The sequence below is a fragment of the Rutilus rutilus genome, assembly GCF_951802725.1.
Source record: "Rutilus rutilus genome assembly, chromosome: 25".
Taxonomy (NCBI): domain Eukaryota; kingdom Metazoa; phylum Chordata; class Actinopteri; order Cypriniformes; family Leuciscidae; genus Rutilus; species Rutilus rutilus.
In genome coordinates this window covers 21,674,163-21,701,350 of record NC_140229.1, presented here as the reverse complement: position 1 = coordinate 21,701,350, position 27,188 = coordinate 21,674,163, and the positions used below count along the sequence as shown (strand labels likewise).

Genomic DNA, 27,188 nt, shown 5'->3' with positions numbered 1-27,188 from the left:
CCTTCCTCTTTAAGAGAAGTTCCTCTACCATTTGTTTTGTTTCACAACCTAGGAAGCTTTAATTTTACTTTCATAATCAACCAGATATTTAACTGAAATGAACAGGTTTTTTTCCCCATTGCTACAAACTACAAGGAAATCTATTTTAAAGTTCAGAGCATTGTGACGCCTTTTCATTTTCACACCTTTGACCCTTATAAGCTATATCTTTTTGACCCCAAATTACATTTGCTGAAAAGTAAAAAAAAAAAGTAAAATGAATGTTCCCTTCATCTAAATGGCATATGACTTCATGTCGTCAGGGTTGACACTTGCTATAGTTCTACAAACAAAAACTAAAATAAATTGGAATGATATTGTATGTTGGCATGAAAAAAAGTCCCTCTCAGGATGTTCGGGGTCTTCAGGTATTTTTTTTTTTTTTTATATATAAATAAATATATATATATATAATTGGATGAATGGGGAAATGAAAAAATCGATACTTTTTTATGTTTGTCAAATAAACACAGAACACAAATACACCAAAGTGAAGTGGGATTACATTACATAATTACATGTGTGTACAAGTGTACATAAAAAAAAAAAAAAAAAAAAAAAATCTTAATCTTTAAAAAACCAATGACTATTTCAGACTCTTAAGCTTGTTCAGGATATTGCAGTCAAGAGGCCAACCATAACACGTCGTACCACAGCACACCAGCAGATGTCATGCTAATTCATAAAACTGCATCCTCGAGGTAAGAAAGAGTCTGAACACTCAAGTGATGATGTAACTGTTTATTATCTTGGCATGCAACTACATGTCATGGCCTTTAGATTCATCTCAGCAGCTTGCCCTATATATCAGAGCAAAGCTTAGCCAAGATACAAGAGCAATAACAAACAAACAACCCAAACAGTAAGAATCCACTGTGCGTTGGCTACATTTCTATATATTCTTTCTTGCATTGCCACAAGCAAAAGGGAAATCCTTGCCCGGTGGTCTTTAAAAAGAAACAAATGCAATATAAATAATCTCTACTATTATTTCATCAAAAGATATTCCTGACTTTTAGAATCTTTCTCTCTGTGACCATAAACAGCCTCATATATCTGATTATACATCATAAAAATGTGCAGTATGTCCATCGAATGATGGCTCTGGTTGTATAAAATGACGGATGCCCATCTTCTATTCATTTACAATTGAATCGAACAATAGATTTGCAAAGAAAATGTCTAATACAGACGTAAAAATATCCAACACATCAGTTCGTTTTTGCAGTTGCGCACAGGACAAAATCAAGCATCATCACAACCAAACACGTCCTGCCCCATTATTACAGCTAAGCAAATTTTTAAAATTTAAATGCAAACAAAAATGACATTTCCAAGGGAAAAAAAACTACAGAACTATGGATATAAAACAACAATCATAATCCTGATATTAATCCATAAGAGCAGACAGTAAGCGCTAGAGGAAGTGAGCGTAATGTAAGATACAGTGCAGGACACTCACAGCGCTGGGATGTTGTGTGACACAACTACACAATCATACTTCCTTTGCCAAAGAACCTCTTTGCCAAAGGCAACATGCACGATACAGGGCTGAGCTGGGCAGATAAACGAGTCAAACGTGTACTAATAAGGCTTTGCTGCGTCGCAAACGGGTGATAAAAAAGGAAAAAGTCATGTTTTTGACAACTAGCGAGGAAATTAAAACGGATTAAAACTCGTATCGTTACCAACCCAGCACCATTTTTTTAAACTCTCATATCAGATGAGGCCAAACATAAAAAATAAAGGCAAATTTCTCTACATGAACACTAAACCAACAAGATGTTGCGCTTGCTAGGACAGAAAATTAACAAATTTCTTTTTTTGCAACAAAAAAACAATATCTTTGCTGGAAGGTGCAGCTGTAACATCCCCTGTTGAAAAACACTTCGACGGCAGGAGGCAAAATGAGATTTAATGACCAGGAAGATTTCACTCCTCATTACTCGTTTCAGTGGAAAAACACTAATATATCACATAAGTAAAACCGTGATTAACAGTCTTAAGTGATAATGCATTCATATTCATATTTTGTTCAGGCTTAACAAAGACATGTGCACATTCGTACACAAATACAAACATATACATGTACACTTAACTGGTCCAGGCAATACATTTAACAAAGGAGAAGTCAGTGAAGGGAGAAAAACATTCAACAAAACAATCCCGTCATAAATTAGACACTGAATCAAATAAATGCTGTTTACAGGAGAGATTTTTCTAAGTGATGTAACACAGTTTTCATCTCCTTTCAGGAGCACTATAGTGCACAAAACACCAGCATTGGGTTGGGTTGATAGTACTTTCAAAATGCTGACCAAACAATTAAAAAAGGATACAAAATATTCCAACAACAACTTCATGGAAGTTAGCAATGTTTTGAAATCAAATAAAGGAAAACAGGAACTTTGGGGGGGGGATTTAAACTAAGTCTAATTGTCTGACGAAACAGAAACAGAAGCAATGAAAATGAGGTTACTTTTGGACCACTGTAAACAACAAATGGGACCTGTCACTGTAATCAGCATTTCGTACACACTAAACACAATCTCACATCTTCAAACGAGACTGAACTCTAAAATTCTATTGTGCTGTTTGTTGCTTGTAGCTATTAAAGGAACAGTTCACCCAAAAATGATCAAAATTCAGCATTAAAGTATTGGCTTGGACTCAACCCACTTCTGGTGTCTGGACTCTAACGTGAGCCTGTCCTGTTCTTGGTCTTGACTCAGACTAGACCCTCTTCTGGTCTCGGTCTTGACTCAGACCTTTTGTGGTCTCTGTCTTTTTTGCTCTCTTTTTTTTGCAATTTTTGCCTTTATAATGATAGGACAGTAAGTAGACAGGAAGCGAAGTGGGCAAGCGAGAGAGGGGGACAGGAGCAGGAAAGGTCCACGAGCCGGGACTCGAACTCAGGTCGCCTGAAGCGCAGCGGTGCTATATGTTTGTGCACTGACTGTGGTCTCTTCTTGGCTCAGACTCGTTCCTTTTGTGATCTCAGTCTTGACTCAGTCTCGCTTTTGTGGTCTCTCTCTTGACTCAGACTTAACTCTCTTGGTCTTGTCTCGGGCTTGACCCTTTTGTGGTCTCTGTCTTTATTTGGACTCATCCCTCTTCTGGTCTCTGTCTTGATTCAGACTCAACCCTGTTCCGGTTACAATCTTGACCCTTTTGTGGTCTCTGTCTCAACTTGGACTCATCCCTCTTCTGGTCTCTGTCTTGACTCAGACTCAACCCTCTCCTGGACTCGTTCTTGACTCACACTCGACCCTGTTCTGGTCTCAATCTTGACCCTTTTGTGGTCTCTGTCTCGACTTGGACTCATCCCTCTTCTGGTCTCTCTCTTGACTCGGGCTTGACCCTTTTGTGGTCAGGGTCTTGATTAAGACTTGAGTCTCTTCTGGTCTCTGTCTTGACTAAAACTCTAGCCTCTTCTAGTCTTGCTCTTGACACGGACTCAATCTACTCAGGTCTTGGCCTGGACTCAGACTCAAATGAGCTGGTTTAGTCTACAACACTGCAAAGTGTTTTTTTCCGCCAGAGTTCTCGTGACCAATCGACATTGTCAAAGCTGGTGAGACACATCTTGATGCACTGAATTTGAAAGTAGAATAACACCTGAATTTGGAGAGCCTGTTTCCATTTCCTTTCATTATATGAAAAATACATTATTTGAATCCTACAGGTTTGGAACGATATAAAGGTGAGTAAATTATGACAGAATGAAAGAATTTTCGTTTTTGGGTGAACTGTTCTTTTTAGTAGTAGTACAAAATATTGACTGATTGCCTATGAAATGTCTCTTAGAGATATCAGACCTATACCACAATCTATACATACATTTAACCAATGATCAATGAACGGTGGTTTCAAACAATGATGCCCAACAAATAATTCATGCACATAACATTTCAGTGGCTAACACTGCAATAATATTAATAATGCAAGTACTATAGATTCCAAGCACCTTGGTTATTCTTGATATACTGGAAGAGTCCACTATATAGTTTTTATACAGCAGATTATGGTTTCCACAGTGAGCTAAAAGCTAGTGAGAACCGTCACTTCTGTACAGAGTTACGGGACATGGGTAATTGGTTTCCTGGCTTGGAGAGGGTTCTGATTGGCTGACATCAAGAGTTACCTGAGGTGGAGTTGTGACTCAAAGTGAACATTCATCCACAAGCAGTGATTAAGAAAAACAAACTGACTCTGAACGGATGATGAGTGATTACAATTACAGGGCATAGCTAGCTCTTATGAAGAGAACACATGAATACAGAAGGCTTTCGGCTGCGTCTTGCTGCCTCGATTGACTCCTATAAGGGCAACTCTACCTTCTACCTAAGGAGGATGGTGGATTCTTGGCATGACCCCATGGAATTAGAACATGAGGAGGGCTGGTGTGTCCAGCCGGCCTCAGTTCCCGTTTAGCAGCATCTCAGGTCCTGGACTGGGTCGCGGGGGGTCTCCGGGCCTGGGCGAGCACGTCCTCATCTGCATCTTCCCCATATTGAGGCCTCCAGGAGAGAGGGTCTTTCTGTAATGGCATAAGAGAAATAATAAATTATAGCTCTTATTAATACAAATAAATTATCAACTATTAAAAGGGAAGAGAAAATGCTTCCCACAATTATATGTTGTTGATCTCAAAGGTTTTTGCATTCACACAATTATACATTTTCCTTTTTAGCCTCAGTCATGTTAACTCTTTTCCTGCCATTGACGCAATTTTCTGTCATTTATTAAACAACGTTTCCCCGCCATTGACGGAATTTTCCCGGGTTTCTGTGGTTTCACTGTTATACGACAGGGGGCGCTATTAGGCATCTTCTGAAAGAGTACAGAATCTCCTGATCAAAAAACAGCTGAAGAAACAGAAACAAGCGATTGCATATGTAATCATATGCATATGTAAAATAAACGGATCATCAACATTAAACAGCATATAAATCAAAACTGCCTAATGCTGCCGAATTAAATGTCAATCCAGGACGAGCTAAAGGACTGTGCAAGCATTAGGGGTGTTGATGAACTCAATCTATGTTTTGATCATCGTTCTGAATCCGGTCAGGATGTAGTCTTTGACAAAAACACGATTTTCTCAGCTTTTTGCTCAAAATGTTGCTTGATAGTGTTGATAAAAGTGTTGATAAAAAAAGAATGCATGAAGCTAGAATAAAACAGTTGTTTGTTTAAAAGCACAGGGTCTGTTCTTTCTTTTGATATAGCATATTCAGATATTCATACAACTAAATATTCTGGGGGCCATAAAACTTTCATCAAAATGATCAAAAATGCTGGTGCTGGCTGGCAACTTTTTTCAAAAATGCTGGTGGGGAAAGAGTTAATTAATTTGCATACTGTTAGGTCTATGCAGTAATAATAATACATTTAATGTTTTTTGTGTCAAAAATTCAGACTTGGTGTGAACAGATCATTAATCCGAAACTTGTTCAAAAACATGTTCATTTGTGGTGTGTTCCTCAGCCAGTCACATCAAACTAAAACTAATTCTAAAATAACAATAAAAACTATAACATAACTGGGAAAAAGTGAAGATAAAATGACAATAAAATGACAGTGCTGAGAGTTGGTGTATGCGAAAGAATCCTTACATCATTACAACAGCAACCAATAGATGCACTGGATATTGACTACAATCAAACTGATCCGATTTCATTACTTGAAAAATGACAAGCAAACAGTCAGCCCTAAAAATAGGGATTTGAAAACCGAATCAGATTTGTGTGCAGTGTCAACAAAGCTCTGCTTACCTGAATGCCATCTTCTTCATAAGGTGGTTGTCCATTCTTTCAGGCAGATTGTTTTCCAACTGAGAACTGGATGCTGGATCACCGAAGACAGCAGAGAGGTGGGTGTTCTGGGAGCGGCTTTGCGTTTCAATTGAGTCCTTTAGATTATACAAGCAGTTAAACACTAAACAAAACAAAAACCGCCAAATGCAATGTAGGCTTTCAAGTCTGAGTCTAAATGTTACCTCAGAGTTGCAGTCCTGTGTCTCAGTGTCCTCCATGTCCAGCGCGGAAAGCTCCAGCTCGATGTCTCTGTCAGGCTCACTCTCCGTCCCATCCTTCTCCAGCAGATCTATGCCCTGCTTTGACCCGCTGCTGAAGGAATTACGCCTTACATGCAGCCCGGACACGGCCAGCTGATCGCTGAGAGAGACAAACACACACACTGAGCTCTGAAACATACCTACACTTCAGCACACAAATCAGTCGGCTCTGTTGTTTGGTGTTCTCAGACTAGAAACTCAATTTTGAGATCAGGTGAGAGGTGTTCTCCCACTCAGAATCTGCCCTATGAGTAATCATCATTGACACCAAAAAACAATGTTAAATTATTAGAGGACATATCAGAGGAAAAACAGGATTTATTTCTTTGGAAATGAAAGGTAGATTCATCTATAAGGTATAAAATGAAAGTGTGAAATGCATGTTTTATTTTTTATCAATAATTGCATATACACTACTGTTCAAAAGTTTATATCAGTAAGATTCAGGTTTTTGTAAAGAAATACATTTTTATTCAGCAAGGATGCATCAAATCAATTAAAAGTGACATTTATAATGTCTTATACTACGGGGCTGTTGAATGCTTGAATCTGATTGGTTGACTAACATTCTAAGGTGTGCAATTATTTTCAGGGAAATGCACGGCTAAAGTAGTGGTGCAAAAGACATTGACTAACTAAGTTGATTTCATTGGAAAAAAAATTAAATGCTACAATATGGCCCTGGATAAGGACTTACTTAAGGAGACACTATTAAATATAAGTCCTCACTGCTGTGTGTAAGAGCTTTGCAAACACTAAACGAGTGGAGCTGTGTTCCGGCTGCTGCTCTATTTTTAGAATGGTACAGTGAGACGACTACGGCGGGGTGGGATGGGGGTGAAAACTGGGAAACACTTTGAAGACTACTTGTACAATGTTCCCAACAATACAGTAAAATGAATGTACAAAGGACACTAATAATAATTTATACATGCATGACATTGCTATGTGGTTGTTCACTGGACCAAGTCTAAAGAACCCACTCCCAAGTCTCTATATATGGCTCAGGTGCCTCCTTCAATGCAAATCTATGAGATTTTTAGTTTGGTACCTCTCTAGAAAGCTGGAGTGACTAGAGGAATCAGAACCACGGGGGCCCCATCTGAGGTCACTGTGACCAATATGGCAGCCATAGTCTGTAAAGAAAGGAAAACACAAATCACTCTCAAAGCCAAAGGAATTCAGAGTCAATAGCATAGCAAACCAAAAAAGGTCTAACCTCTGAAGTTGATTGATGTGGTGCCGGCGCACCCCTGCGATGCGGTGGCCTGGACCGGGTCAGTGGTGTGAAAGCCAGTGCGGGAAGCTCGGGAGATGGCTCCCCATTTAGAGATGATGGGCCCCTCTCCAAAAGGAATGATGGGATCTTCTTCTTTCAGTCGCCTGTAGGGTTCGAACATGTGCAGCCACCGCTTGCCACCACTCTCCTCGTCCTGAGGACAGATAATTAGATATCCATTAGGAGCCATATCACCATCACATTTATGAAGCACTGCTTCGTGTAGTGTCATGATATAGAGGTCATTTCTGAAACTGACCATTTATTTACAATTATCACAGCAAAAATGTGAAATACGTTATTTAATTTTACAAAAGGGTATGTAGCACTTTGTATAAAAGTGTTTGCCAAATGTGTAAATTTACCTGCAGCACATTTATTTCTGAATCAGTTTAAGTGAATCGACAGAAATGTGTTGCAGAGTAATCGAAGAGTGATTCAGTGTGATGTGCAGTGACTCCATTTATATCTGCTACACATTCATTTTTAATTCAGTGTGAATGTGATGTGCAGTGACTCCACTTGTGCCTGTTTCATATTCATTTTTAATTCAGTTTGAGAAAATGTAAATGTATTATATGGTAAGCATATTTAAGTGTAAATCAGTGCAAATGTGATCTGAAGTGACTCCACTTACACCTGTTACACATTCATAGTATTTTAATTCAGTTTGAAGGAATATTGATTCAGTTTGAGGGAATTAACAGGAATGTGTTACTGGGTAAGAACATTTTAAGAGTAAATCAGTGTGAATGTTATTTGAAGTGACTCCATTTGTATCTGCTAATTCGTTTTTAGTTCAGATTGTGTTAATCAATAGGCAAGTGTTGTAGAGTATGTAAAATTAGAAATAAAGCAATGTGAATATTATCTAAAGTGACTCCTCTTGTACCTGCTACAGTACATGTTCATTTTTAAGTAAGTCCATTTATAAGTAAATCAGTGTGAATCTAAAGTGACTCCACTTATGCAACACATTTATGTTGATTCAGTTTGATGGAAACAATAGAGAAATGTTACAGAGTAAGCTAATTTAAGAATGAATCAGTGTGAATGTGATCTGAAGTGACTCCAGTTGTGCTCTCTACACGTTCATTTTTAATTCAGTTTGAGAGAATTATTAGTAACTTATATGGTAAGCAAATTTAAAAGTATATCAGTGTGAATCTAAAGTGACTCCACTTATGCCACACATTTATGTTGATAAAGTTTGATGGAAACAATAGGAAAGTGTTACCGGTAAGCTAATTTAAGAATGAATCAGTGTGAATGCGATCTGAAGTGACTCCAGTAGTACTCTACTCTCTACACATTCATTTTTAATTCACTTTGAGGGAATCAAAAGGGATTTGTTAAAGCAAATTTAAAAGTATTTCATTATATACTAATATATTTGTAAATGTGATCTGAAGTGACTCCTCTCGTACCTGTTTTATATTCAGTTTGATGCACTTTAAAGGAAACAACAGAAATGTGTTATTGAGTAAGCAAATGTAAAAGTAAATGTGTTCTAAAGCGACCACTTACTAGCTGTTTGGAACAGGAGTGGGTTGACAAATGGTGGGGCACTGACTCAAACGGGCTGATGCTGCTGCACGACCAGGGCGAATAGTGGGCAAGACTCTCTTCTCCACCATGACACTTACAAGTCATACGCCCACCACCTACACCCTCAGGATGCTAAAGGAGGAGAAAGAGAGAGATGACAACATTCTATCTCACACCCACCCGTGTGCAACAGGCTGCCAAAATTAAAAAATGGGGGTGGAAAGAAACAATGCAAAGTGACTCAGCCTCTGTGGTGCCAAATCTTTCTCTGAGAGTTCATGCGTTTCAAAGCGCTTGTGCGCACACACAATTTTCAGGACAGAACTGCTTCTTGCTTTGGATTTATCAGTTGCTGAGCAACAGACCCACTTAAAATAGCTTAACACACCTCAGAAGGGGCGACTGCAGCTTTATTGCCAAAGTTATTATTTGAAGAAACAGCAAATCTGATTTAACACCACTTTAGCACGGTGCAGACATGTGTTGTAGTTTTCCCAGGATACACACCTCTAAAAACACCATATCACTGGGCCGTACCTCTGGACACACATCCACAGTGAAAACCGGAGAGGACTGGGAGGGCCTGTTCATGTTGCCGTGGTGATGTGCCCACTGTTCCTGTTTATGGCGATAGAGTTCCTCATAGCCAAGCGGAACACGGGCATATGCGTCCTATATACAAAAGACAGAAAATAAGTTTTAAACTTCTCTATTCTCATGATGAAACCTACTTTACATTTAAAAGTGAAGGGTGTAATTTTTGAGCAACCAGCGGTATGCAAATAATGTTGTTGTTGTTTTTTTTCTAAACCTATCACAACAGAAACCGAGTGACCGACAAGATGTCTTGTCACACTCAGCTGCTGACGGGTGCCATTGGTTACAGCTCAAATTAACATGGAAGTAAAAATTCCACCTGACACTCTTTTTACATAAAAGAGCCAATAAACAGTGTTGGGGAAAGTTACTTATAAAAGTAATGCATTACAATATTAAGTTACTCCCTATAGAAGTTACTAATTGCATTACTTAGTAACTTTTTATGGAAAGAAATGTGTTACGTTACTTTTGCGTTACTCTTTCTCACCTGGGCTGAGCTTGCTTGCTTGTTTGTTTTTTAATAAAAAAAAAAAATTTGTTCAATGTTTTTTCCAAATGTAAAGGCTCTTTCACACCAAAAGTGAAATGACGCAGTAGTAGAAAGTTCAACACTCTTACTTCAGCGATAAAATAAACAAAAAAAAGTCATTTTTGCTTATTCAATGGTTGAATTTGATCATCAAAGGTAATGAGATTAATTACATAAAGCATATTTGTGTTGTTTAACATATCGAATTACTGCAGGTGTTTGTTATATATTCTGAGTTTGCATTTAACTGTCTATTGTATGTGCAAGTGAGATGAGTAAATGCATGCTCACATTTAGTCTAGAACAACAATAACCATTATTTCTGTCATGATAACTCTATGAGTGTTTGGCATGGTAATGGATGGTAATGTTGATATGTTTGGTCTTGGTGGGACTTGCTACTGCCAATACACACACGACACACTGCTACTGTACAATAGCGTACATGAATTACCAGTAGCAGATCTATACAGGTGGAGCTGGGGAAGGTGGAGAGTTTCTGAAAGCACGCTGCAACTGCTACAGCAAATGCTGACCAAGTATTTAAAGTTTGAGCAGCTCATTGGCTACTGATACAGCAGGAACCAATCAGCTGTGCCCTATAGAGAATGATGTGATTGCAAGCAGATTGAGATAAGGACCATCTAGAGTTTCATGACAGAACTTTGTATGTTTACACAGCGCACACAACGCCTCTACACTTGCTCCTGATTTCTCTCAACATGGGGACAGGAGAGGTGCCAGTCAATAAATGAGAAAACGAAGTAACTTGCGTAACCTATTTGAAAAAGTCCGATATTTGCTGTAAATTTAAAAGTAATGCGTTACTTTACTCGTTACCTGAAAAAAGTAATCTGATTATGTAACTCACGTTACTTGTAATGCGTTACTACCCCCAACACTGCCCATAAGACATGAGATAATGAAACGTGCCCTGTGCATTGCCGCTCTCTGCTCCGCTGTGCTGCTGTAGGGGCTGTCCAGCGAGTTGTAGCGCTCCCGGAGCGGGGCCTGGTAGACGGTGGAATGGAAAACCTCAGGAGGGAGAGAGTTACTTCTCCCTCCCTCCCTGGGATACAGCGCCGGCCTCCACGCGCGCCTGCTGTCGTAGACGGGGGTGTACATGCCGTGTGCGTGAGCGGGGGACATAGAGGTGTAGGTGGAGGGGGGCCCATAAGGGCCGGGGCCTAATCTGTCCGGAGGAGGAATAGAGGGGTGCTGATCTGAGTACAGAGGGCCCATTGAAGGGGGTAACATGGACTCAGGCACGTTGCTGGAACGACGGAAGCGAGCACTGCACGACCTATGAGGAGGAACTGTGGAGGAAAAACAGAAGTGAGGGAGTGTAATGGAGGATATTATGCCACAAGAGAGATACAGGGTTTGTCGCTTACTGGCAGTTTGGTGGTAGGGTGACAGGTCGTATGTTCTCTGGTCCTGAGAGTGGTAAATCTCAGGGTGAGCTCTCGTGAGGACAGGACCGTGTTTGAGGAGACCTTCCTCTACCTCTCTTACCAAAGCTTTCACAGAAGACTGGCTGTGATTGATGGGATTTCTGGGAAAAGAAACAGCTTCCATAAGAATCAAAGATGGACAAAGAAATACATTTTGGCTCTCAATTCAATACTACTTCTTTTTTTCATTTTTCATCGTTAGCATGTTAACACATTCAGTTCCTTTTTAAAAAAGGAAACTAAATATCATTATTATTATTATATTCAATTATACATTTAAATAAAGCAATACATAAATATATTACTCGATTAATAATATTATAGTACTGTGATTTTAAGTATTTATAATAATAATAATTTTACAGACGATGTTTACAGTAAAATTACAACAATACTAACATTTATGACGGTCTTAATTGCTTTTAAACGTTAAACCATAGCGCTATTTATTGTGGCGCAAAACTCCAGGAAGACCTGAATGTATTGCAGAATAGCAGATTACAAATGATCTACACAAATGACACACATTCCTTATTTTGGCATCAAAAGTGTGATTTTCGCCAAAAAGTTTGACGGCCGCGTTGTAAAGTAATAGTACACCTCTCCTCAACAATGATTTGAGTCATCATTCAAGGCTGTAGCACAAATGCTGCCGGCGTTAAGCACCAAAGTTTGTTCAAATCTGTTGCGGTAAGTATGAGCTTTAGTAACAGTGAGGCTTGCCTTGGCAAACAGAACTTACTGTTCTAGGCTGATCGCAGGCAGTCCGTTAGCACCATTGAGCAGCATTTTGTCCTCCTGGTGGTCTCCTCCTCTCGGGATGAGCTGAGTGGGAGACGCGTCCTCTTTCTCATGGCTCTTCACCTCTGACCCTTTGGTGCTGGCTTTTGGCATAACTGCTGGAACTGACAGGAAGGGCCTCACCACCCCACTGGCTTTCCTATTCCTCATTCTGTGCCTAAAAGAAAGATGTAGAGAGAACGTGAGGAAGGGAAGGAGGGAAGGCAGATCCAGGCACAGTCATGCCAGAATTCTGCAAAGTGTGCTGTTGTGTTGATGGGATTGTGTGGGTGAGCTTGAATAAGAATGAGGAACAGGTCTTTGGGTGAGGTTAGGGAATATAATATACAGTTTTTACAGTATAAAAATCATGAAAACCCAACGTGTGTGTGTGTGCGTTTGTGCGTGTGTGTGTGTTCTCACTTCTCAAGCTCTTCCTGCGTGTGGGCAAAAGTGCAACTGGCCCCCCTCGGACAGCCGCCCTGCTGCCGTAAGTCCCTGCACATACTCGTCTTGTACTTGCTGTTGGGTTGAGCCTGGACAAAGAGAACAGCATAGAAAACTTCCAGGATCAGCCAAAAAATGTAAACAATAAACTGGTAATAGATTGCTCTTTAATAGCTCAGGAAACTTAATGGATTTGATTTATTCAAGTATCAAAATTGTGTCAGAAGCTTCTTTCAGAATGCCTTTGGTGAAATAATAATAGATATAAATGGGTCAACTGTTGACGTACTGTATAAGTATAGAGATATTAAATTATGGCTGTGATAATTTGTGACCTGCTCCATCATTTGGAGACCCAGAAATACATTTATACATGAACATACATTTCTAAAATACATTCAATACATGAAATTATTCATGTTTTTACTGTAAAACCAGTCAAAGGATGCAAGGAAGGTAAAAACTGATGCTGTGCTAATGAATTCATTTTTTATCGCGTTAAACAGAAAATATTAATTGCAGAAATTAACACATTATTTTTGACAGATCTAAATGTTTACATTTTGGTAAGCGTTACGTTATCTTTTAACAAAACCTCTATAGCGGTATGACAGGTATATCTATCATCCACTACATTAAACCGTATTGAAACCACATTTAATGTTTGAATTTCCTGATTACATTGACATAATTTCAAAGCTTTTTGCATTTCGGGAAGCTGTACTTAAAGACACAATACGAGAGATTTTTGGATTAAAATATCCCAAAACCACTTGAACAATGTTATATGATTTGTTGACTTCTGTACTTTTTCCCAAATGTTTCCAGCAGTGTTTAAATACAGTATCATTGCATCACCTGTCAATGACGTCATATCCACGTTACCCTCGATTTCCAGTTTTACTTCCGTAGGCTCTTTCATTAAAATAAAATAAAATAATGTGATTTTAAGTGATCAAACGCAATTGTAACAAAGTTCAAGTTCAGGGAAGAATGAGGCGGGAACCGGCAAAAGTTAAACTTTAATCGTAAAATAAACATAAACAACAAAACGAAAGGAGCGGCAGTGGGCGGCTGCGGCATGTAAGCATAAAAAACCTCCAGAGCCCATGTGGCGCGAGACTGGTGTGTCGCGCAGGTATCTGTCTCTCATTAGCATTCGCTCCACCGGCATCGTTCCGCTCCCACGGCTCTCGGCCCCGCCCTGCTTCATACCACAGTAACATTAATAAAACTTGAATACATTAGCTCATCCATGAACATGAGTCCCATCGGATGTATTCCCATTGGCTGTGGAGGTGAAGACGACAACTCCCATGATTTCATGCTCATTCGCGGCGTCATCAACGTACGCCTTTGTTATTGTTTTAAATAAGTGACCTCTATCGGCGAAACTTACATACTGTGCCTTTAAAGTGATGTAGAATAAATGTATTGAGCAGAATCCACCCTGAAACAGTGTAATGAGAGATCAGGCCGTACCTGAGGGCTTTCATTGCTCTTCTTGCTGAAGTTTTGGATGAATTCCACCAGCCCGTGGACAACAACCTTCACGGCCAATAACACGCTCTCCAGCTCTGCCCAGGATGGAGCGGCCGCATCTACACAAACACACACACACACACACAGGTTATTGCTCTGTAATCTGATTGTGTTTGCACCCCTGTGGAAGTGCGAGTGCGAGTCCTCACCAGGGTTGTGGTCGATGCCGGCCAGCCGCTCGAGAGGAGCTCTGAGGCTGTTGAGGTTGGCTGGGTCTCCTGTTCTCTGCAGGATTATGGTGAGCTCCTGCACGCTCTTTGCAAAGGATTCTGGGGATTGAAGCTGTGGCGTTGGGGTGGAAAAGGACAAATGAATTCAGATTTGCACCAAAGAGACAAAAGTGCCTATAGCTATATATATATATAGCTAAACCAAAAAGAGAATTATTTATTAACATTTATACCAACTAATTATATATAAATAGTAGTATATAAAAAATACAAATACATAAATATATATTCTATAAATTCCAGTTTTCTGTACTATATTATCTATTAATATTTGTTATTATTATTATTATTTAATACGATTCAAAAGTCAAAAATTTCGAATATTTACGTTTCTTTAATGTTTTTGAAGTCTCTCAACAAGGCTGCATTTATCTGATCAAAATATGGTAATATTGTGAAATATTATTATGATTGAAAATACTTTTTGTGAAAGATTGTAGAAAAAAGAAAGAAATGAATACTTTTACTCAACAAGGACACATTAAATTGATCAAAAGTGAATACATTTATATTGTTACAAAAGATTTATATTTCGAAAAAATACTGTTCATTGAACTTCCTATTCATAAAATAATCCTGAATTATTGTTTTTTTATTGTGGTTTCCACAAAAATATGAAGCAGCACAACTGGTTTTAACATTTATGATAATAATCAGAAATGTTTCTTGAACATCAAATCATCATATTAGAATGATTTCTGAAGGATCATGTGACACTGAAGATTGGAATAATGGGTATTACTCCAGTAAATATTATAATATATTATAATATTATATTATATTACATATTTGATTGTTATATTATTATTTTGATGATTTGTGCAATATACAAGCAGTACCTTGTCTATGATGGACTGCATGTGAGATTTGTGCATGAGATCCCCGTACAGCAGAGACGACCACTGCTCGGGTGAGATACGCAGTCCCGCTTCCATGGCGATGTGAACGATCTGAGCGTCGTGCTCGCGGCGCAGGGCTTCGTAAGTGCGAAACTCCTCTTTGAGCTGCATGAGTGAGGAGTCTTCATCACGTTTGGTCACCTGAAAGAAAAAATAAAGAGGAATGGCTGTTTGTGTACAAGCCCCTATAATTAACACACTCGAATTCTCCAAATAAGCAACACTGATTGATGTTCGATGTAAATGATCTCATTAAGATGATTTATTTCATAAGGTGCCACAGTAAATCAAGCCTCAGTGAAATATTCCAGCTCATTTACAAACATCAAGCTGTTTAGATGCATATCAAGACTGAATTAGATATTCCCATTGCCAAGCACTTTATATCCACATAATATCAAGTTACGTCAGGCTTAACACATTAGATAACTCTTTTCCGCTCTATTCATGCCGTCAGGGGCTTCATACTGAGAGTAATGGCTGTTAAGTGATCAGCGGTTTTAGCGCAATCGCTGCGTGAAGCTGATTTTAGCTCTGACCTTAAAGCAGGAGGCACGGTACAACAGCTGAACCACGTGACCAATGCTGGTCTTAGACGCCTGAGGGAACCGCGCTTCCAGTTTCTGCACCACAAACAGCACCAGAACCTTCCTGGAGAGAGCCGAGCCGTCCTCCAGAGCCAGCAGCACCAGCTTCAAAGCGTCCTCCTGCATGGCTGATATACATATACATATATGGACAAAGACAGATAGTTAGTGCTGTGATCAGTGCGTGCTTGGTCATGTCAAAGGAATGGATTTATGCCTTGGATGTTCTCAGACTAGAAAACTCAAATGGAGATCACATGTTTTCACATTCAGAATCTGCCCTATGAGTAATCATCATTGACAGCCAAGCACAAATGCATATGTGGACATTCCCTTCACATACATTAAAGGAATATTTTGGGTTATTTACAACTTTTTTGCATCTAGTGACAGACTGCATTATCAGCAGGCTGATTAACCAAACCATATATGGGCATTTTGAGATTATTAGAATCGCCTAATTAAAATTAAAATGTAAAAAAAAAAAAAATATATATATACAGTATATTTATATATATACAGCACCAATCAAAAGTTTGAGGTCGGTTTGATATTTTAATGTTTTTTTTTTTTATGCTCATCAAGGCTACATTTATTTGATTTGATTAAAATAATCGTTTTTTTATTTTAACATATGGTAAAATGTCATTTATTCCTGTGATCAAAGCTGAATTTTCCACATTATTACTCTTCAGTGTCACATGATCCTTCAGAAATCATTCTAATATGCTGATTTGATAATCAAGAAAGATTTATTATTATTATTATTAATGTTGGACACAGTTGTGCTGCTTAATATTTTTTGGAAACCATGAGGATTCTTTGATTCTTTTGAGGATAGAAAGTTCAAAAGACCAGCATTCATTTGAAATATAAATCTTTTGCAACATTATGCATGTCTTTACTGTCACTTTTGATCAATTTAATGCATCCTTATTGAATACAATTATTAATTTCTCAACAAAAAAAATCTTTCTGACCCCAAACTTTTCATTGGTAGTGTATATATCACATTATTTTAAAAAACTACATAAAAACTATTAATACACTATAACAACTTGGGGAAAATGGGACAAATAGACATTTTCCCCTTAGCTTACTAACCTACCGATAGACTTGTCAATGAATAATAAACCATATCTGTTTTTCTGAGATGTGTAAATCTGATTCACTGTCATTGGATTTTACTATGCGTTATCTGCATTATACTTTACTCTCTAGACATAACTATCAGCATTGGCCTTTGAAAAACAAAGTCGACCCAGACAGCCATAAAGATAATGTGAAGATGTCTAATTCAACTTCACAGTATCCTCTTAGAGATAAATGAATTAAAGGAATCAGATTTACTTTTTTCTGGTCATGTCATAAATTGTAATATTGGATATAAATTTGCACTAAGTTGTAGATAACCCGAAATATGCCAAAAATAACCAGGTCTGTATCTTTAATGATATATCTTTAAAGGGGTCATGACTTGATGTTTTTTATATGTTCCTTGAGGTTCACTTACGTAATATGTTAATACGTTTTTTTTTTTTTTACACTCATTTGGAAAAATGATTATTTTCAACCCTTTGTCTGAAATGATATGTTTTTAAGGGATGTTTTTGTCATTTTTTTTCAGTAAACGGCTACTGTTATGATTGGCTAACGTCATTGCATAGGAAATAGTATCAACGCACACTCACTATCGAACGCGAGTAAGTGTTTTGAAAACCTTATCCATATATAACCGTAATTTCCAGACAAAGCATTATGAAATCATTTACTTATGGTTTGTGATGCAGCTGCTGTCAGATTCAACACAGTTGCTGCTTCATCTTTCAACTAAAGCTTCTTTGCGAACTCTCCATTACATTGTGCCTCATTTACAAAAGAAAATGCTCTGAACAAACATATAATCATTCGACACGATCCGGGACGCCATCAAGATAAACAATACACTTGTGTTGCTTACTCCTTCTCGAGTCTGTACAGAGACACAAACAATCTGTTTAAACTGGACGCGTCAAAGCGATTGTTCTTTCACTCTTCCATTTGTCCTGTTGTCGGCAGACTCAAGTGTGTGAAGTCCATCAGAAACTGAACTCGCATCTGTATACTGTATCCAGTGTACACAGCGTCAGTTATTATAAAGGCTCTATTTGCTTTTGACGCAACTGTTGTGGAACAGAGGTGAGTCAGTGTTTTATATATAGGCCTCATTGCGCTGACTGAGTAGATTATCTGAACTTGCTCAAACTTTGTTAATAAAACATCATTTTTGGAGCTTGATTAAATAAATGCTTTGTTTACAATAAGGATGTTTTAAGCTACGAAACTTGCAGGATGTTTAATGGTACAAGACCTCTTATATGTCAAAAGATCGAGGCAAATTTGATTTTTAATGTCATGACCCTTTTAATGAGGAATAATAAAATGAAGCAGGGCTAGAGATGTTACACACGTGGTAACACAGAACTCACCAGGTCCGAGGAACTGGCAGCCGCGTGCCCGCACGGCGGCCCATAGGTTGGCGGAGAGCTGCTGTGGGTTCTGGTGCTGCAGGATCAGTTCAGTGACAGTGCGCTCTCCCAGAGACCTGCACGCCCGCACCGCACGCATACGCCCCTCCTCCTCGACCAGCTGACAGTTCACCAGGGTCACCAGCTTCCTCTGCATGGGTCTACTGAGCGCGCTCTGACTGAGGGTCACTACACCTGTGTGGGACAGAAAAACACACACTTACTTTTATATGCATGACTCAAAGCTATATATTTATGATCTTATCAAGAAGTCAATCCACAGTCCATAAATATCAAGTATTCTGTGCGGCTGTAACATGCATATTTAACTTTAAATAAGTTACATTAAACTTAAAAATGTATTCAAGTAATTTCTTGTTTAAAGTATTTTAAGTATGTATTTGTGTGTGTGTATATATATATATATATGTATGTATAATGTACTATTTGTATGCTCTTTGCTCTATTTCTTTTGTTTGAAATCATTTTACTGTTTTTAATTAAGCATTGCTAAACATTTGTGTATGTTGTAAACATTTACTATTTTTCAGTGAATTTCATTGCATTTATTGCATATAAAATACCTGCATGATTTTTAATACATAATCATATACATATACATATGCATGTTGGTCTGAAGTCAAAATATCCTTGATGCAATTAAATGGCAATTCAATTGCTGGGTAGATTACTTAGTGTAGTCAGTTAATGATTCCAAATTACACGACAAAATTTGTAGTTAGTAAAGTAATCAGATTACTTATTTTAGGTCATGTATTCTGACTACTTTTTGATTACTTTTTAGATTACTTCTGACATAACTCGTTTATCACATTGATTTGAATAGGGTAATCTGGTACCATATTGATATAAGAATACAAAGAGAAAAATTCCATTCTTTGTTATCAACAACATGAAGTGCATTAAATATTACATTACGTCAGGGTAATGTAACAATCAAACAATCAAAATAAATAAATTACAAAAAAATTATCTAAATACTTGAAGCCCTTCAAGTAAATATTTCAGGGAAAAGAGGTTCAGCTGACAAAAAAAAGTTGGGGAATCTCTGCATTGCATGTAAATATGAAATTATGTAAATTTGTACATTTTTATGTGTTTGAAAGACAAAATATGTGTGCAATTATTCTCACACACCTGGAAGACCTTCCGAGCGTATATAAGCAGTAGACTTTTATAGAAAGGAAAACTTTAAATATAACGAAGAAGTAGAATCAATGAATTATGAATAATTTACTGTCATTGTAAGAATAACATGTAATCATGTAATCAATAGAAAAGTTACTGTGTTCTGATTCCCAGTATAATGTAATTTAATCTAATTACAAGTACTTACGTAATCCAGTTTACATGTAATCAGTTACTCAGCACCGCCTTTCAGTTTATAGTTTTTTAGTTAATCTACAACTAATGCGCTATCTACAACAATATCTACTACTATTCTTACTTCCAGGAGCTGCTAAACATCCCGAGAGTCTTATGACTACAGCACACAGTAATATAGTGGAGGCTTGGCAGAGGAGCTCTGATATGAGCTCAAAGCTCGTCAATGAGGAGTATAAGAGCTTTAGCCTTTGGCGCCCCACTAGTCTGCTGTGAGGAGTAACTTTTATTGTTACTCAAATAAAACAGTCAATTGAGCCCTGAAACAGACTTTTCCACCAGTTTCCTGAAGCTTTACTGCTCACGAAGTGTTTTATTGGCCCACAAAGAGCCGTTCTAGTGTTCAACAGTCAACACAGCGTGAAATTACTCAGTGAAACATAAGTGACTGATATGTAAAAATGCACTGGGTGTGTTTTTACTGTTTACTGCTTTTGTTAAGAATTGCTAAGCATATGTGTATACTGTAAACAAATAAAATAGCGGCATGTTTTTCTTTTGTTTAAGAAGTGGCCTTTTGGGTTTCACTGTTTTTTTTGTTTTGTTTTTCCCACTGACGCAAATATCACCAACCACAGACAGATCGAGCACACGTACCCGCTGAACAACAGGAAACGTTGCGCTGTTCTAATCTGAGCTCATTCAGCCGCAAACCTAAACAATAATGCAGCCCTCACAGGGGTTGTTCTTGACATCGTACCTGTTTCATTCTCTCCACACTCTCACCTTTTCCTCCACTGATTGGTTTGAGATACAGCGCCAGCTCCTCCACACACATCCTGCACACTTCATAATGTCTCGTGTCTTCAGCACTGCCGACACTTACGATCTCTCCCTCTGGAACCTGCAGGGAAAATAAACATTGGCAGATATGAAGCCCTGCCAGTAGATTTCTACTGTGTGTCTATGTCACTGTAAAAAGCATAACTTTTCTGACCACTGGTGAAAATGACCTGAAGCTAAATTAAAATATTGCATTGTAAAAATAAAACATAAGAAATTCATGGGGATTTGATATATATATATATATATGATTGATTTCTGAAGGATCATGTGACACTGAAGACTGGAGTAATGATGCTGAATCACAGGAATAAATTACATTTTAAAATATATTATGATAGAAAACAGTTATTTTAAATTGTAATATTTTTTACTGTATTGTTATTGTATTTTTGATCAAATAAATCCAGCCTTGGTGAGCAGAAGAGACTTCTTTTAAAAACATTAAAAATCTTACTGATCCAAACCTTTTGACTGGTATGTATGTATGTATTTTTTAAAACTTCATGCCCATTAAAGACACTGAAAATAAAACGATAAAAAATTGATTTTAAGCTTCACAGCCCTGAAAGACAACAACACTGGATTGACCTGATCTACACAAAAACTCAACAGCAATCCTATCAATCTCCCAACATGCCTCACTCACCGGCGCCCCCACCAGCTGCAGGAGGGCACAGTTGACAGGCAGCACATCAATGTCAGTGCTAATGGCCGTCTGGTCAAAAGGACAGGCCTTGCGGTGCAGTTTGTGCAGGCAGGTCTTGCAGACGGTGTGCGAGCAGCCCAGGCTGATGGGCTTGTGGCTGCAGGCGTCAAACTCATTGTAGCAGATGGGGCAGGATAGAAACTCAGTCCATTGAGCTGCCTGCACCGGCATCCTGTGACCTCCAGGGGGAACTATCACGCTCGGGGAGATCGCATGCTGCCACGCCCCAGCGCCTTAAACACACCTGCAGAGAGAAGAACACATCGGGTCTCATGATGCTTTCACGCCATGTCGTAATTACCGTGATTTCGAGATGACAACACCCGTGATGTTGCACTCTGAGCAACACCATCAACGCCTAGTCAGCTGGTACAGCAGTCACGTGGTGTAGGAGCTCTCTGAAAATTCCCAGTTTACAAGTTGTAATTGCGCTCTTTTCCCGTTGGATATGGTACTTACGACATGGCGTGAACCTTCACCTTCATTAGTGTACCTTCATTCACTAATCGTGCATGAAATTGGTGTAAAGAACTTTTTTACGTTATGTACAATTCGTACTACGATTCAAACAGAGATCACGATTCTCCCACAAGTCTGAACAGACATCTAAACAAAATAACATGTAATTTACAAGAGGTTCTGACAAAATGTTAATTACTGCAGTCTATTTAAAATGTTTAATAAATCTGAATTAATTATTTCAAAGAATCGGTTTGAATGAACGATTCAATGACTCACTCGTAAAATACCCGTGTATTTTACCTGTTCCAGTAAGCAACCACTCAAAACATCTTAGCAACCACATAGCAACCACCCAGAACACCATTAGCAACCACTTAGCAACACCATAGCATTATGGCACTAATTTTCTCTTTAAAAATGATCTTTCGCTCTCACTTCCCCCTTCCCTGATGTCATTTCTCATTGCCATCACCTGTCAGCTGCACTGCAGGAAAAAACTGTCTTGCTCTCAGACTCTTTCACGTTCTTCACATCTCCATTCACTCAAGCCCTCTCTCACTCTTTTTCTGGATCCCTCTATGTGTTTCTGAACTTCTCTCAGACTTTGCTGCTTTTCAGGGACTTCCTGAAGGACAGAAGGTGGAGCAGATAAGAGTGATTTACAAACAGCCATCAGCCGTTGATTAAAACTCCACATTAAACACATTTCACAAACACCGGGCAAAATGTCAGGGAGGGGAACATATAAAAAGGACAGTTGAAAATTGACTTTATCTTCACCAGCTGCTCATGGATGGCTCTTGTCGGAAGGTGTAAAATTACAGAGGTAAAATAAATCATTCATTCCCCTACTTGGACACTACACTCCAGCTAGAGCGGCACAATTCTGGGAAAATTGAGAATCCCTTTTTTTTTTTCTTTTTTTTTTTTAAGAGATCACGATTCTCTCACCATTCTGAACAGACAACTAAACAAAATAACAAGCAACTTCCTAGAGGTTCTGACAAAATGTTAATTGCTACAGTGAATGGCTGTTTAAAAATGTTGCATGAATTAATTTGAATGAATTATTTAAAAAAAAAAAGGATTAAATTAATGATTCAATGACTCATAAAGACAACTTGTTTCATCAGTGGATGAATCAGAGTTTTTGAACAAATCTTTTGAATAAATGATTCAGTGACAAATCATTTTTTTAACAGTCACTTGTCGCCACCTACTGGTGTAACAATGTAACGATACAATTGTTATTTGAAGCGTCAAGTTACTCTCAAAAGGTGATTTGCTCTATTTTGACATCAGTGTTTATATCCAAAGTATAAACTTTTATCAGTACTTCTGTGGATAACTGCTCTCTCTGGATCAGCGAAGAAAGAACAGAATTTTAAGGTTTAATAGATGCAGGCGAATCGTGATCATTTAGGAATAAGATCATGTGGGTGTTTGGATCGCGATCGCGATCTTTTAATGATTAATCGTGCAGCTCTAACCCCGGCTTACAGGGAACTTTCCCATACTTTCCTTTAACGTTTTTTAAAGGCTGTGTAAATGTTTGGGCATAACGTTCTTAAAATAATGTTTATGGAACATTCTTATTACTGTTAATATGTGATATATGTTAACGTGATGTAGAGAGGAAACATTCTTAGAATGTTCTCTGAACTTCTTTATGATGTTATTAATATGGAACTGCTGGAAACTTGGCAAAGTGTTTGGCACTTGCTGTGTAAACACACACACACAAAAAAATCATGGACATGATTCGAAAAGGTTAAATGGTCTTGTACATGTATCGTTCGCGGTAAAAAATGACCGCATAGGAAACTAATGGGAGACGAATTTCATCTATTGGAAACTTTTGGTACTGCGCCCAAACAAAATCTTACTGAAAGCTAATTTTTTGAGATATCAACTTAGATTTATGGCTTTGATTTTCTCACGGTTTCAGAGTAAAACATGTTTTGGAAATATATACTTCATATAAAAATTGAAAATTGTATTTTTGTGCATTTTTCATAACAATAAATGTAAAACTTTATAACTTTTTTCAAGTTCAGCAATAATCTGCCAAGTGTCGTCTTTAAAAAGAAACCTAACTTGGTCTGTGCACTCAAGATTTATGACAGTTGGAAGTTGGAAATTTAATTTTCATGTCCATGCTCAAAAAAGTGAATAAATAGATTATAACTACTGCATAAATATAATTTAGTACCATAAAATCCCCTAAAAACAAAACAAAATATTAAATAAAAAACATTATCGAACTAAAATATAGTAGGCCTACAATCATTTAGTTGAAATAATAAAAAAGGTAGGCTAATTTTTGACTGACACGTGAAGACTACCAGAGGGTTCGAGGGAATGTTAGCTAAACGTTCTTAGAGTATATTTTTGTTGGCTGGGACAGAGCTTCAGCTGTCACGTAACTGCTGTTCTAGCACCTGCTACATGGACGAAGCCCCTCAGTTGATGTCTGTTCCTCCAAGAAAAGCGTCGGTGACACTCCACACCCTGTCAGGAGTCAGGACTACCATGTCATGCAAAATTATGCAAGGGCCCCCACTGCTGTTGAGAATCAATCATTTGTCAGAGAGAGACTCGTGCATGTGGCCATGTGGGCACTCCTCTCTTTCAGTACATTTTATTCATCACACTCTTAAAAGTACAAAAAACAACAACAGCCATAGATAATCTAAAGGCATGACATTTTTTTATAAACTGTATAAACTGTAAGGTAAAAGGAAATCGTCACAAATATTATTAGAAACTTAGTTATGTGAAGTGAATCATTAAACACAAAGCAATATCCTAATAGAAAATGCAATGTATACTGCATTACATTTAAACAATATTGTGAACAATTCATATGCAACATTAGAAAATAAATACGATGAATAAAGTAACACTTTAAGATAGTAAGTAGGCGTACATAAATAGGCTACATTAAAAAATGAATTCAATTACGCACCATGTAAGTGACCGCGCGCGCGAAACATCCACAGCGTAGCTTGAATCTGCTCGCGCGAGTCATGTTTCCACGCTGCTGCTGAATTTAACGTCTCTGGGTTTCACGCGTGTGACAAAACGTGTCCGTGGGTTCTGAATATAGTTGCGGTGGAGGGTTTCGGGGCGTGATTCAGTGATTCATGGTCACGGGGAGCATCTGCACGAGGGAATTCTGTTATTTAGCTACGCGCGCCCACACAGACACCCCAACCGCGCGAGGGAACATCATCGACACAATTTGCATTGTGCGCGCGTTACACGTTACCTTTATAATTACAAAATAATTACATATCAATAATTTGGCGACTCGATTCTTATATGTAATGAGGCCAAAATGACGCAGCAGTGACGTTAAAATAGCCTACTACATTTTAAAATAATACAGGCTAAAATGGGTTTGTTTGAACAGAGCACGTCGTGTGTGGAACATGTTGAAAAAGCCATAAACAGGAAACAACTTCACTGTCTTGTGACCATGTGACGCGCGGGGGCTGAAGAAAATAGAAAATCTGACCTCAAACAGGAAACCGTTTGAAAGTTATTTACTACTGTACTGTAAAACACAATATATTATATATTAGCCTATTCATCGTGGGCTAAAAGTTAAGGGGAAGTAAAACTGCACACTGCTGAACTCCTAAATTGTCAGCTATATACGTGTATATCATATGCAAAGTTATAAATATTTAGAGTTATTCCAACCCTCTGATTTAACCCACATCTCAACCAACATCACCGTAATAGATAGACCACAACTCAGCCCATAAAATGATCACTTCCATCAAGCCAATTTGCACCTGGTGTACTAGTCCCTTGATGGATGGTCCCTTGTGCTTCGTGGAAAGCACTTGCTCTAATATATCGACATGCAGGCTCAGAACCTGACCCCAGGAATGCTGGGGAGTAATGGGTGCAAATGTGCGCACCAGTATATCTTGGGATCTCAAAGTGGGAACATCCTATCCTTGTCACCCCCGATACTTCATACTTCTGCACGTACAGTTTTCCCCCTCGGACAACCACACATCCGACTGAACAATTAAGTTGCAATGAGATGAGTCAACTTCTCAGTGAGAGTTCTCCATAACTGTTATTGTTGTCTAACTCACTTGTTTCATTACCTGTGGTCTCATGCCTCCAGCTGAAATATATCATATTTATTTTTTATTCATATTGACTGTTAGCCATGCATATGCCTGCAAATGACCATCACTGTAAAATATGGAATTACATCAACTAGTTTTATTCAAGTCAATAAATTATTATTGTTTAATATTACTTTCTAAGAATTGAATCATGTAGAAAACGTATCGGTCATAATTGAGAGTGCATTTGCGGCTCTTACATTGAATAATGAAACTGAAACTACGTTTAGCCTACTGTCTATTGTCTGAAATGTGTTTCTGTATACTGTATTTTATAAACGTGAAGAAATGCGAGCATCGTTATTAGTTTCAATGGAAAATGAACATGATCTAATACTTTGGGTGGATCGGATGAATGAAACGTGGAAGAATCAATTGTTCTGCAAGACGCGGAAGTATTTTTGAGCGCGAATTGTGCTTGATGGTGTTGTAGCCTACAACTTTACTGACATCTGTGCACCTATAGAACTTATACTAGGCTAGAGCAGATACACTCTATCTTGATCATCTGGTTCACAAAACCATCATGCAAATCAATGATCTGTAATTCATATCCTTGACCAAGCATTCGATTAGACGTTGAAATAAACGAATGAAATTATATCTAATATGATATGCAATGCGCATCACTCCAAACGCAAAAGGCATTCGCGAAACTTCTTGAGCAAATAACTAGCTGTGCAACAAACTTAAAACAAGGCAACATTGGCATGCTGTTGCTCATGAATCACTGCCTATTTGCTTTCATAGAAAAAAAAGTTTGAAAATAATTTTATTATAGGGATGATGTTGCATAAGCATTTCGCGCGCATCTCGAAAGCAGCGCGCGCCACACCAGCAGCGATCCTCAATTATATACTTCCCAATAAAAAGTCGCGCGACTTACCGTAGGCGATACAGAGTATCATCATAATCGTCCATAGTTTATGTGCACTTCGCCATCAAGCCCAAATTCTTCATCGCATTAAATTATTCACAGCTGAGCCGAACTAGTTTTCCCGAATTTTTTTTTTGGGCGTCCTTTTGTTCCGTCCAGACATCACATAAAATAACATATTTAATTTCCAGAGATTTGGGAGCGCATTCCCTGACAGCGCGACATGTTCGGCATGAGCAGGTACACTCCCATGACCGTCAGCGAATATACCAAAACTACTAT

At 38.3% G+C, this 27,188-nt stretch overlaps 1 protein-coding gene across 6 annotated transcripts; it reads right to left on the bottom strand.

Annotated features, from left to right (window-relative positions):
- Window positions 1-765: 765 nt before the first annotated feature.
- rc3h2 (ring finger and CCCH-type domains 2) lies at window positions 766-27,188 on the bottom strand. 6 transcript variants are annotated; one of them, XM_084400526.1, is made up of 19 exons: window positions 26,916-27,188; window positions 21,357-21,660; window positions 20,651-20,768; window positions 18,482-18,715; window positions 15,966-16,141; window positions 15,367-15,567; window positions 14,447-14,579; window positions 14,238-14,356; window positions 12,732-12,844; window positions 12,271-12,486; window positions 11,469-11,629; window positions 11,008-11,390; window positions 9,453-9,617; window positions 8,925-9,077; window positions 7,338-7,551; window positions 7,170-7,254; window positions 6,041-6,218; window positions 5,817-5,953; window positions 766-4,579 (listed from the first exon to the last, which is right to left on the bottom strand). In XM_084400526.1, exons 2-19 carry the CDS (start codon window positions 21,585-21,587, stop codon window positions 4,459-4,461), a joined length of 3,138 nt encoding a protein of 1,045 aa, XP_084256652.1. In that variant the 5' UTR covers window positions 21,588-21,660; window positions 26,916-27,188; the 3' UTR covers window positions 766-4,458. The 6 variants fall into 6 exon arrangements, with proteins under 6 accessions (XP_084256652.1, XP_084256655.1, XP_084256650.1 ...); XM_084400529.1 differs by having other exon boundaries at window positions 9,483-9,617; XM_084400524.1 differs by having other exon boundaries at window positions 21,348-21,660; window positions 26,916-27,054.